At 37.5% G+C, this 12,085-nt stretch overlaps 2 protein-coding genes across 2 annotated transcripts; both read right to left on the minus strand.

Annotated features, from left to right (window-relative positions):
- Window positions 1-5,535: 5,535 nt before the first annotated feature.
- Window positions 5,536-6,795, minus strand: LOC306901513 (P2Y purinoceptor 3; the record flags this gene model as incomplete). The annotated part of the gene is made up of 1 exon (XM_079469296.1): window positions 5,536-6,795. One exon carries the CDS (start codon window positions 6,793-6,795, stop codon window positions 5,536-5,538), a length of 1,260 nt encoding a protein of 419 aa, XP_079325422.1.
- Window positions 6,796-8,189: 1,394 nt separating this feature from the next.
- LOC306901112 (schwannomin-interacting protein 1) lies at window positions 8,190-11,927 on the minus strand. Its single transcript, XM_079468639.1, has 7 exons — window positions 11,535-11,927; window positions 10,830-11,069; window positions 10,632-10,747; window positions 10,452-10,539; window positions 10,068-10,229; window positions 9,226-9,343; window positions 8,190-9,147 (listed from the first exon to the last, which is right to left on the minus strand). Exons 2-7 carry the CDS (start codon window positions 11,031-11,033, stop codon window positions 9,047-9,049), a joined length of 789 nt encoding a protein of 262 aa, XP_079324765.1. The 5' UTR covers window positions 11,034-11,069; window positions 11,535-11,927; the 3' UTR covers window positions 8,190-9,046.
- Between the last annotated feature and the right edge of the window lie 158 nt (window positions 11,928-12,085).

A 12,085-nucleotide genomic window follows, 5' to 3' on the forward strand; every position in this document is an offset into this window, starting at 1 on the left:
AAAGAAAAGCTCACACACTAACATAGACAGCCATACACCCTGGCCTTACTTTGCATACCCACACTTAGACCAAAGGCCGTTTTGGTTAAGCTTTGAAACAGATACCGGAAAGGCTCCACTTACCCTCGATCCCTGTTTTCCAGCCTATTAGACAATAGAAGAGAGGAAAGGGTGCCTGGTATTCCTGAAGATACCAGCTGAAGACCCCTCTCGAAGTGTAGTCTGTCTCCTGCACCTGGGTGAAGAAAAAATAGCAAATACCCAACTTAATTCAATAAGGTTCAACATATTTTGTATTTTAAAAGTCTAAACAAAGTACTTAAAAACACTTTCATAGTTTCTAAAACTCAATTAAATTCTTAGTAAATTAAGTTAATTATTCTTTAAAGATACAAAGCTAAATCTACAATTAAACAATCTAGTTGCTTTTTTATTTTTTTTCAAAAAGATTAAAATAGAAGAACAACCCCACACATACACTTATCAATGGGAATCCCAAGTCTTAATTTCAGGTCAAAAATACACCCATTCGTCTGAGCTTGGGGCTCCCATTCCAGATTGGGGGTGGGGTTCCAAGAGTCAAATAAGTGCCTAAACCTTTTGTCCACCAGCACCCATTTTCAGCCATTAAAGCCCTTTCTCTCCCTTTTCACCTCCAGACCAGCAGTCCAGTGCAGTGTGCAGCCTCTGCTTAGCTGTAGCTAGTGAGGCTGCCTGAGGAACTTGGTAGGCATAAAAAGCAAGGGCTGTAGCCTTTTTCCCGGGGCATCAGTTTCTACAATTAAAATGAACATTTTAGGGGAACAGGAAAAATCCCCAAAAAAATCAGGGCCTCACCCCAGGGTGCCCTTAGAAGACTGTGAAGTTTGGGGACCATTAGTGCTACAGTTTGGGAGAAAAAAATTAATTTGTGCGCCTTAGTGTCTGGGACGCGCCAGTGCTAGCAGCTCTCGCTTGCTTGATTTCTTGTAGCCTTGCCAAAGCATTCACACAGCCAACGGAGAGGGAGGGGGAAACAAAAGAGGGAGAAGGCTCGACTGCAACGACGCACAAGAAAGGGGATATGAAACTAGAAAAGTGTTCGTGTCGAGGTGTTTTTACACCGCGGACCAACTTACAACACAAACTCAAGCGACCAAACAAGGGTGTGTTCCTAGTTAATCATGTTGTTAAATAAGGGGAAAAAACTAGATTTTGAATTCTGTTTATTAAATCATTATCCACAAAATCAACAAAACAGAACGATCAAACACAGATGTCAGAGAGTTTGGAGTAAACAATAACTGCTAAAACTACAACGTTTTTAGCCTTTGATATTCTCGTAGTACAGACGGATTTTATACAGGGTCTCTGTGGGTTTTGTGTGTAGTACAAGGCTGGGTACAAAGAGTGGAGAATATGTTGATCTGGTTCTACAGATAGTTTTACTGAGTAGGACAACTGTGGTCCAACATTACACACAAACCCCCCCCCCCACACACACACACACACACACAAGCCAGACAAGACAAAGGCCTCTATGATAATTCAAAATAAAGTAAAAAAGAATAATTAAAGACCAACGTACTGAATGCATTCTTCTGAGATTATTATATTGCTATGAAAAGTTACATTTTATTCTGGAAGATGGACTTTTAGTTTTTGACTATTGTTGGTGACCATAAGGCTTAAAATAGCTAATAATACAAAACAAAATAAAACAACTGATATTATAATAATTTAAAGAGAAAACTGAAACAGCAAATTAATAGTTATATTGGTGACAATACAATACATTCACTTGTCCTTTTATTTCTACCAGTACCATCTTTACAACTAAAACAAAAGCACCATACACACAAACTAGACAACTAAAACAATTGAGAGTACAAATTTAATAAGATACACAAAAATGTATAATGATTTATTCATTATTTAAATAAAGAATCTGATGTAAATAACAAAGAATAAGTACTACACGCCTAGCACTAAATAGTCATAAATAATAAGGTTGAAAAGCACTGTCTATATCCCGAAGACAAAAAAGCTACTTAAATTCACAAGCTATTTGATTAGATTTTTTCAACATCCAAACTGTCCATGCCATGCATTGGCTAACCATTTGAAAACTAGTTCTTGCAGGTGTGCGGCAAAAGATGGAAAAGTGTAAAAATAAATATGTTCATACATTGAGTTATATATAATCTAGGAACAGGTGCACAGCTTTCATGGCATACCCAGGCACTCTTTATTTGTTCAAAATATTTTAAGAGCACACTGCTAGATATCCTAGAAATGTTCTGAAATTCCAGTACAAGAATCACTTTTGTCAAGACATTTCACACGGTCCCATTTTCCTTAATGGAAATCTTTTGAACACATAGGTCGACTCCGGAAAACGAAAAGACGGAAAACACGTACCTGCATACATTAAAGCAGAGTCATGCGAAAACTAAGATGTACTGTACTTTTATCACAAGGTCACAGGGTCATGGTAAAGACTAAAAAATACCTATGACACTAAAACTAGCATTAAACTAGGCACTTCAAAAACAGCACAGTCACATCACTCAACCACAATGCAATACTGTTTATATATTTTAAGCCTTCTGTAGATGGATCGGACTTCAAATGGCTGTAACAGGACAAGACTGTACCTTCAGAAACAAAACCAACTTGTAGAAAAATATAAATAGGTTAGCTTTAATATAAACCTCTGGAATATTCTTGTTAAGTTGACAAGCTTAACCGTCATACACGAAAGGGTTATAAAAATGGGTGATCAAAGTCAGCAAAAAAGTGTTCAGAAGGGTGTATGTTTCAAAATAGCATATTATTGAAAAACGAGGGTTAGGCACCTTGTAGATACAATATTCTTACAATTCACGTCGTGGGGGAAATGTTATATAACAATCTAGCGAAGTATTTAACTTTTGATTCATTGCCAAGTATTTTACATACATTTTTAATGAACCACGACAAAGCGCCGTATTCATCTACGACCTTAACAGACAAGTTAGTAATTCTCTCTGTTGAAAAAAGATTCTTTGAACATTGTCTGTAAACGTTTCGTCGTCTTCCGAAATATTTTGATTTTCGTACCACGGACAGAATGATGTAACAATGACATGTTAACCGTAATAAATATACGTTTCCATTCTTTTCCACAACGTTTTGATTAACGAAATCGCTGCAAACTGTTCTAATAAAAAGCAACGAGAGGGGAAAGTAACGTTTGTGGAGCTTTATGCGTGGTTGTGGGTGAGGGGACAGCAGCTGAGGGGAGTGGTTCAGCTTGTTAGAGAATCATTGTCTTTACAGGCTAACATGTAACAAAGAATCGAAGAGTGCTTTATTTCGGTTTTGCGTTTTTTACGGGTATGGTCAAAGCGTCGTTAAGTTTATAATCAGTTGCCTCGACATTATCCCGCTGTTTTCAACAAATTTGGGAAATTAATTGTTAAACATGTTAAAAGAATATTTGCTTTGGCTTTTTCTAATCACAATAATAAAAAATTATTTATTGAAATGGTGCCAAATATTAGTTTGCCAACGCAATGCAATTCAACGCATAAATTCGTTAAACTAGTAAGTTACCGAACGAAATGATATTGACGTTAACAGCTGGATATTTCTTTCTTTCTACACGATATGCAAACATATACCTATAACGAAACACATGGCGAATTACGAATAAGCGGTTTGCAGGGAATGTCGACGAAGTGTGTAAAAATACGTTGTTTTACAAGAGGTGAAAGTTGTCATAAAAGTTGTTTTTTATACATTTTATAAGCAGTAACAGTTGCTTACCTTTTGTGAGAATAATTTTCCAATTGCTTAGTTTCGTTTTAAAATGTTAAAGTAGTAAATGGTCCTGAAGAAAGAATTTTAAAAAGCCCATAATGCGGAATAATGTAGCTGTTAGAAGAGTCCAGTCACTGAGGCTCTTAAGTTTGAAAATGGCGCCAATGTGCAGCAGCAGCAGCTCTACCGCTGTGATGACACGGGGCAGATAAAAAAATAAATATAAATTTTCCTCGGTTGAAAATATTTTTTTCCGACAATGGATTTATTGCGTTTGCGTCAATATAAGCTAGTCTTGTTATTACCGTCTCGTTTATTCGTTTAGGTAATTTATATTTATTTTTTGTATTTTGTAATAACGGTCAGATCATGCATTTGCCGCAGTGCAGGTCGGGAAGTGCCACTGCTGGTTTTGTTTTGAATTTCCAAGTTTAAGATACTCTATGACCGATATGTCGCCCCCTGTTGTATAATCGGTGTATTTTCTGAGCTTGCACATATAATTCAATGCCAAAAATTTGTTTTAACCCAGTTTACCGTATAACACCAGGACAATTTAAAAGTGAAAGTTAACCGGTCAGCTTAAATCGGTTTTAAAAAGTCACCAACATGTTCTTAATTAAAAATGTAGCTACACAGAGACCAATGGATGAGCATCTTCCACGTCATTGTGCAGTAATATGTCATTTGTGTTTTGAATGACATGGCAAAAGTAAAAACCATTCATAATACTCAACATACATTGTGCATCCCAAATGTTATTCATTTGAGGTGAAAAAGAATAATATATTTGATTTAATATCTATTTTCACATGGTCATTATGACACAGTCTGATATCTGTATATCCAGCATATGCACAAAATATATAAAACACAATGGCTCCAAAATTTCACATAGCCTATTAAATAAATATGTTCTTTAAAGGGAAAGGATAATCCGGATGAAGAACTTGTCCAAAGAGCAGTGGACGGCATTTAATGCTATACTACGGTCAAGGTATTTTATCAGTAACATGCATTCTTCCACTATAACCAGATATAATTTTTACATTTGCTGTATACATTGATGTATCAGGGTTTCCTCTGATACAGCAAATCTGTCTTGCAACATGACAGTTGATCATTAACCAATGTAAAACCAAGCAATAACAGTGAGACGTAGTGGATCATCTGGTTCTAACTTATTTTAGACGGAAGGACAAAGGGTCGCCCGTACTCTATACTGATGTACTTGTGTTCTGTGTACATGGAAAGTACACGAAGCGTGACTTCTGCTAACATGCAATATAAATCTAAACAAGAGAAAGGCAAGAATAACAATCACAAATAAATGAAACACTGACACTCATGCTTAATTACCAATTCAGCAACATTATTGGATTGCTTGACTTTAAACTGGTTTAAAACTCTTTATTAGAATAGTTTTATTATTCACTAGATAATGTTATTCCTTGATACTGAACTCCACTCTGAGGTGTGTTGCCATAAATGAAACTCCATAAACATGCTTGTTATTTATAGATAATAGTGTTTGTGCTGTTAATATATAAAATTGACAATTCATTTTAATTCAGTTATTCCCACCCCCACAACAAATTACCCTGAATGAACAACAAAACAATTTAACAATCCATTTGATGTGAATAAAAAGAATAACACAAAAACACTGTAGTGAGACAGTAGAGTTTGTCTGACATGAGTTCTACCCTCTAATGTGTCTGAAGATGTCTTTCATCCTTATAGTGCCATGTCTTAAGGCAGACCTCTGTACAAATTATCAGTGTTTGGTCTTTTGTCCTTATGGTTCCTTGTATCATCAGCTTCATTATCTTCTTCATCTCCTTTTCCCAGCATCCTCAGTGGCCATAAGAGACCATGCTGGGCATGTTTAGGTTTTTCACAGCAGGGTCCATTTTTCTCTTTGGTAAGGAAATACAGCAGCGCATTTAGCCAAGCGTTGAATGAGGCCAGTGGCCGAGTAATTTTATAACAGATGGACACCATGCGCATGGTTTGACATTGCACCCTACTCGTCAGTTTCAGCAACAGGAAAACGGTTCGAGTGACATGAAAGGGAAAGAAGCAAAGGGCAAAGAGAAGAGTGATGGTAATGATGGTTTTGATGGACTTGCGACGCCTGTTTACGTAAGGTGAACAAGCTCCCAAGATGATTGACATGCCCTCTCCTCCAATCCCTGCTACACTTTCACAGCCCGTCCCACTTCTGACTCGATGAGGAGGAGGCTGAGAGTTAAGTGTCCGAAATATTGTCAACACCACACGTGAGTAGCACCAGGCAATGATGGTAAATGGCACAAAAAACCCCAAGAAATGAAGCGTAATCCCATAAGGGATGTAATCATGGAACTCCTTATCAATTGCATCATCCCAACAATTATTGAACAACTCCCTTGTGCCTTCGCCATTCACAACCGCCCCCAAAACTCCTTGATGTCCTCCACGTGGAAGATACTGTGTCTGCGCGAAACGAAAAATTGGACACGTTAGCACAAAAACAGCAATCCATACCAACACACATGTCCCCTTCACTGCTCGCTTAGTCTCAAAAGTGATAGTCTTCATGGGGTGACAGATGCCCAAGTAGCGATGCACTGAGATGCAAGTGAGGAAGAAGATGCTGCAGTAGAGGTTGAAGTAGAAGAGAAAGCGCACTAGGCGGCACATGAAGTCACCGAACACCCAGTCGTCACGCATGATGTAACTAGCCACCAAGAAGGGTAGGGACAAACCATACATGAAGTCTGTTGTGGCCAGGTTTACCATGTAGATCAGCGATGCATTCCAGCGCTTGGTGCGTCGAAAAGAGCGGTACAGAACCACAGAGTTAAGGGTTATGCTGAAAACAAAAGTAAAGGAGTAGCAGATGGGTAGGAAGATGTACTTGTAGGACTCATCAATATTGCAGGGGGCAGTTATGGAAGAATTACTTAAAAGTTGGGTGTCTTCCCCTGACCCTTTATTAAACAAAACAGTGGGTGTGCTTGTCGTCATTTTCGGCTAGTTCCTGGGCTGTTTATGTGTTTCATCTTCCCATTCCGTGCTTCTGAAACCACATGTGCTCCAATCTCAGGTGAAAAATGTAGAAGTTGTTTGAATCATCTCGTCCTCTTTGTCATCTATGAGAAACACAAATCTGTTAAGAATTTATTTAGGATGCATAAACTGGTATAAATGCATAATAAATGCATATAGGATGCATAAACTTTACTCAAATATGTTAGTTGTTTTCCCACTTCTTACTTTCTACCCCTCATCTGACCCCCCTTTCTCTTTCACAACCCCTGGTACTGTTTGCGTATAGGTATATGTGCTGCTGATTCAGGCTCTTTTCACTTCATTAACCCATCAAACAGTAACCACACTTCCCTTCTATGTCCTATCCTCTTTCTGCTCCCCCAACATCGTTCCTCACATCATCAATCTGTTCACGATCACTCATTCTTTCTATCCTTAAAAAAGACTGATACACAACAAGATTTGGTCTTTTTAATGTAAGATTAGGCTCCCTTTAAACATTGTTTGGAAGTCTTTTCATTCACATGCTATGTCATGGCTATCCCTACCTGCGCTGTAAACAGCACACAGCTGACTGAGCGCATATTATATGGCTTATTACCTACCACTCGTGAGGCATATAAGACACTATGTCAATAGATCAGCGAGGACCTAAAGGTCACTAAATGACATTAGGGTAGATCTGGTTTGGCTACATAAATAAGACAGCTCTTACTTGTGAAGTAATATCATAAAAGTGCAAATAACCCTTGTTATAAATCACATTGACTACATTTTGTGACAGTCTGCTGGCCTGCATGTAAACTGTTAACATATTTATGGGTTATAAAAACACTACCTTGTATATATTTATTTAGCTTATTTTAAATTGAATGTTTAAATATCGTTGGCAGATTGTCCTGGTTATACATATAGTTATGATCTATTGATAAATTGATAAGTGAACTTACCTATTCAACGGATGGCTGATTTATGATGATATGAGATTATGATATAAAGTCCTTTTTTCAGAAAAGATGAAGAATAAAGAAAACCCAACACCTGAGAAACACCTCTGCTCCAACACTGAAGAACATCTAATTTGGCTATAAAGTTAAATCCATTTGTGCAGTTCAAAGAACAACATCTTAAGGCATTGCTAAGTCTGTCATGTCATCAACTCTTGAATCTTTCTTAGTTACTTTAGCTGTTACTGTTAACTGTTTTGACCATTCTCTCAATCCAGCCCTCCTTGGTCATCTTTTGCTCCATGATCTGTCCCTCCCTCTTTCTTCTTTCCTCTATTAGTGCTGAGCTGGCCTTCTGACAACACAAACTCTCACACACACAGACACACAACTTTCACCATAACAATTCATGATAAACGCATTTCCTTATTCAAATCCCTTTTATTCCACAAAACAACATATATTTTACAGCAGTAATCCAGTCATGAGTTCTTTGGCAGTGTAATATTTAAACACACTTTATATTTCCCCAAATAGTATGTAATAGTAACCTGTATTTGATTTGTATTTAACGTGTACTGAAAACTTGGAATAATTGGCTATGGCAATCCAAAATGTTTAGTAAAGTCACTACATAAAGTATATGGCACGTCATATACGGTCCGTTGATGCATATTGTCACTTTTCTTCCTAAACCTTGGATGTCCATTTGTTTTAGGAAATGGAAAAAACTGCACTTTTAAAGTGATCAATACTGTGTTGTCAAAGTTGACAAGCAATTTTTTTATACTTTTATTTTGTTAGATATTTGCAAAACCCAGTGACAAACATGAAGGCGGACAAATAATTATGATTTATGGCAAAATATTTACATCACGCAATTTGGACAAACAAGGTTTCAGACGGACAGCAGCAACATAGTGCTATTATACGACTATAAGTGAATCTCTTTGACATTACTTGTACAAATGTAAACTGCTGTCAATTAAACTACAGCTTCAACAAACAATCAAATAAAATGTGACTTTAAAATGTTTGAAGCCATAAAAAGTATGATTATTGTTTAAAAACAACAATTTGATTTGGAATAGTTCTCCACATCTCATCTGTGCCTTAAAACTGCATAAAAATGGAATTAAAATTGTTCAAACCACATGTCTTCTGTCGTGAGGGAGTGTTGTTGCTTTTCACACCAAAGTCTATTAGAGCAGGTTGCTCATGGACAGTTTGCAGGTCTTGTAAACGAATGTCCTGTTATTTTTGTTCCTTCTGACTGTACATCAGAGTGATGTCATATCTTGTACCTCCAGTAGCAGGGCATCCTGCTCTGTCCTCAGCTGGTCCCTTGTGAGAAGTCGAGCCACCAGCTCTGAACTGAGGTCTAAACACATACACACATATACACATTTATTCTCAAATGATTGTAAAATGAAGCTTCATACATCAGTTGGGCTCTAACCTTGAATGTCTTTGCTTAGTGAGGTCCTTAATGCTTTCAACTTTTTCAAGTTTACGTTCTTCAAGTCACTTCGCTCGTAGTGCTTCCTGTCTCTGACAGCCTCACTGGGAGGTGTGGTCTGTGATGGGGTCAGTGGTGTACAATTATGTCATTTGCATACAGATCATGGTATAGTCACATAACTAAAGGAATCGTTGACCTTAAAATGAAATGTATCAAATAAATGACTCACGTTCATGCCCTCCTAAGTGAACACATTTTTCATTCTTCAGCCAAGCACAAATGGAGTTATAATAAATACATTTGTGACTGTTCCTAGTTTTGTAATGCTGTTGTATTTGGCTGAAGAAAGGAAGACATGTACACTTAGGATGGCATGAGGGTGAGCAAATTATGGGATACATTTAATTTTTGAACGAACAATTCCATAATACATAACATGTCTTAGGCTGAATGACAGAAGAAAATGTGTATAGATTATGTTATACTGCGGTATATCTAGAGTGTGAAGACTACTCTGGGATGTCCATTATATGTCATTTAAAGTCCATAGATGATAATAATATGTTTTTGTTTTGATGCCATGTGCTGATATTAAATTATCAAATAAGTATGTTGTGCTCTGCATAGAACTTTTTTGTGATATTTATTGTTACCATTATAGTAGGTTTTCCTTCTGTTATATAAGATTTGGTAATACCGCCCATCTCGTAGTATACAGTATACAAAACAATACATAAGATAGGCTGAAAACCTATGAACAGTTTAAAAAAGCTGTTGCTTGTCAAAAAAGACATAAAATCTTATCAGTTGCTACTAGTTATGAGATGTCCCTTCTTTACCTGTTTTTGCTCCAGTCTGAACTTGTGTTTGAGCACACTCAACGCAGCGCTGACATCATTCTTGAATCCTCTTGATTTGCCTTTCTTAGTCGATGTAGAGCTGGAACCTTGCTGCCTTTCTAACCTCTGCTTGTTTCCACTCTTACTGGATTGTTTTGGCACCTGTAGAAAATGACAAATCCCAGCACAAGTCTATGTAAAATACACTTACAGCGTGACTACACTGGGAGCGACAGGCGCGCTATGCCGAATCCAGTGTGGACAAAATTGAAATGGGTTCTAATGTGTTTATAATGTCTTTTGTCTTGTTGCGCCCGGTGTAGACACTGTATAAAAGTACAATTTTCATTTTGCATCAGTAAAATATGTGACAATTTATTCAACCTCTTTGTTTGCCTCCATTTCCTCTTCTTCCTCCTCACTTTCACTGTTGTTGATGAAACAGAGCTGTAGATTCGTCTGGCTCTGAAGCCTGGAATAATAATGCACAAGTGCTTTTTTTCGTAAGATTTTTCGTTTTGAAGAAATGCACAGGAAATCATTTAGATACAACATTTGTGTGACCTGGACGTTAGAGCAGTCAGACGACTGTTGCAATCATCCTCCATGTCATCATAAGTTTCCCTGTGACTGGCCAGCCCCCTGATTTCTGGCCATTGTACTGTCAGCCTGTCTAAATCCTACAGAACCACAATACAGTGAAAATTTACTATGGGTGCTTTTAAGAGTGAATTGATGATTCTCCTCATTTTTGGTTCAGACCTTTTCCCTCTGTCTTCTCTCCTCCTGCTGCTTCTCAAGTTCAGCAATGCGAAGACCTAGATCCTCCCAGTGCATTATGGGTAAGCCTGGGTCATCATCGGGACAAGTTTCTTGCCAATCCAATGTTGCCCCCTCTGAATCCTCCGCCTCATCACACTCTTTTTCATCTCCTCTCTCTCGTTCTTTTTCCTTCTCTCCATCCATTCCCGAATTCCCTACAATATGTGTGAACCGAGACCTCTGTGGATGGAGAAGACAAGATTTCAGGTAGGCCTACAGAATGTTGATAGGCTGATGTAAAGCTGATATGCCACATGTTCACTAAAGTCACTAAAACACTTTTCTTAAAGAACACTCTTGTTAGGTAAAGACAGGCAACTCTTGTATCTTCAGCCGCCTTTTGTTGATCTGACACAGTATAAGAAAACATAAACAAAGTGTTCAGAATATTTTTTTCCTTAAATTAAAACATTTAAGAAAGTTTAGCAACGTCACACCGGAGCCCCATCTAATGTATAACCAAAGAAAGTGCAAAGAAATACGTCTATAGGAATAAGTTCATCATCGTGATAAACATTTCAAAGTTTGCCCGTAAATTAGTTAGCAATATAACGTTAGCTTTGAGTTAGCAAGTTGAACCACGTATACTCTTCTACACAATACATTCTCCTATGATCTTAATTATTTATTTAGGTGTATTCTTACCTATATCCTCTTGAAGCAACGTGTTTGTCTTATTTTGCGATGGTAGTTATTCGTCAGTAAACACACGTTCCCATAGTTTTCCTGGGGTTTACAACAAATCTTTCCCGTGCTGTCCCGTTACGCGCCTCATCGTATCTTCGCTCTCCCCTTTTCACTCTTTTTCATCCCTCGGGATTAAGTTTCTTTCTTATTTCTCATCTCAAACGTATGCTTGTTGGCGATACGGTTATATACATTTTTAGTGGGGTGACCCTTAAATTACCCAATCCAGAGAGCGAAAACCAAAGGAATTTGGCGACGTTTTGTTATGGGTTGAGAAAACGAAGGGTGGAGGTGGAGAAAGATCCAGTTCAAGTATCCTTTTTTATAGGCATTTGCAAATATTACAAATGTATAAATTAAGACTATGCTATAGTTAATATGCAAATATATAACTGCATAGCAACTTTTTTATATTCATATCATATTTCCTAAGACTTTCCTAGCTGTTGTTGGTGTCAAATGTCAACAAGCCTACACATGCTTAATTAATGGGCTTTTAAAGTTTTAAC

This window comes from Barbatula barbatula, assembly GCF_947034865.1.
Source record: "Barbatula barbatula genome assembly, chromosome: 1".
Lineage (NCBI taxonomy): Eukaryota > Metazoa > Chordata > Actinopteri > Cypriniformes > Nemacheilidae > Barbatula > Barbatula barbatula.

Coding starts and splice junctions, on each gene's coding strand:
- LOC306901112 (XM_079468639.1), bottom strand. CDS start 11,033: ATGGATGGAGAGAAGGAAAAAGAACGAGAGAGAGGAGATGAAAAAGAG. Junction 9,344..10,067: donor TCAGACTGGAGCAAAAACAG/GTAAAGAAGGGA, acceptor ACCCCATCACAG/ACCACACCTCCCAGTGAGGC. Junction 9,148..9,225: donor ACTAAGCAAAGACATTCAAG/GTTAGAGCCCAA, acceptor GTATGTGTTTAG/ACCTCAGTTCAGAGCTGGTG.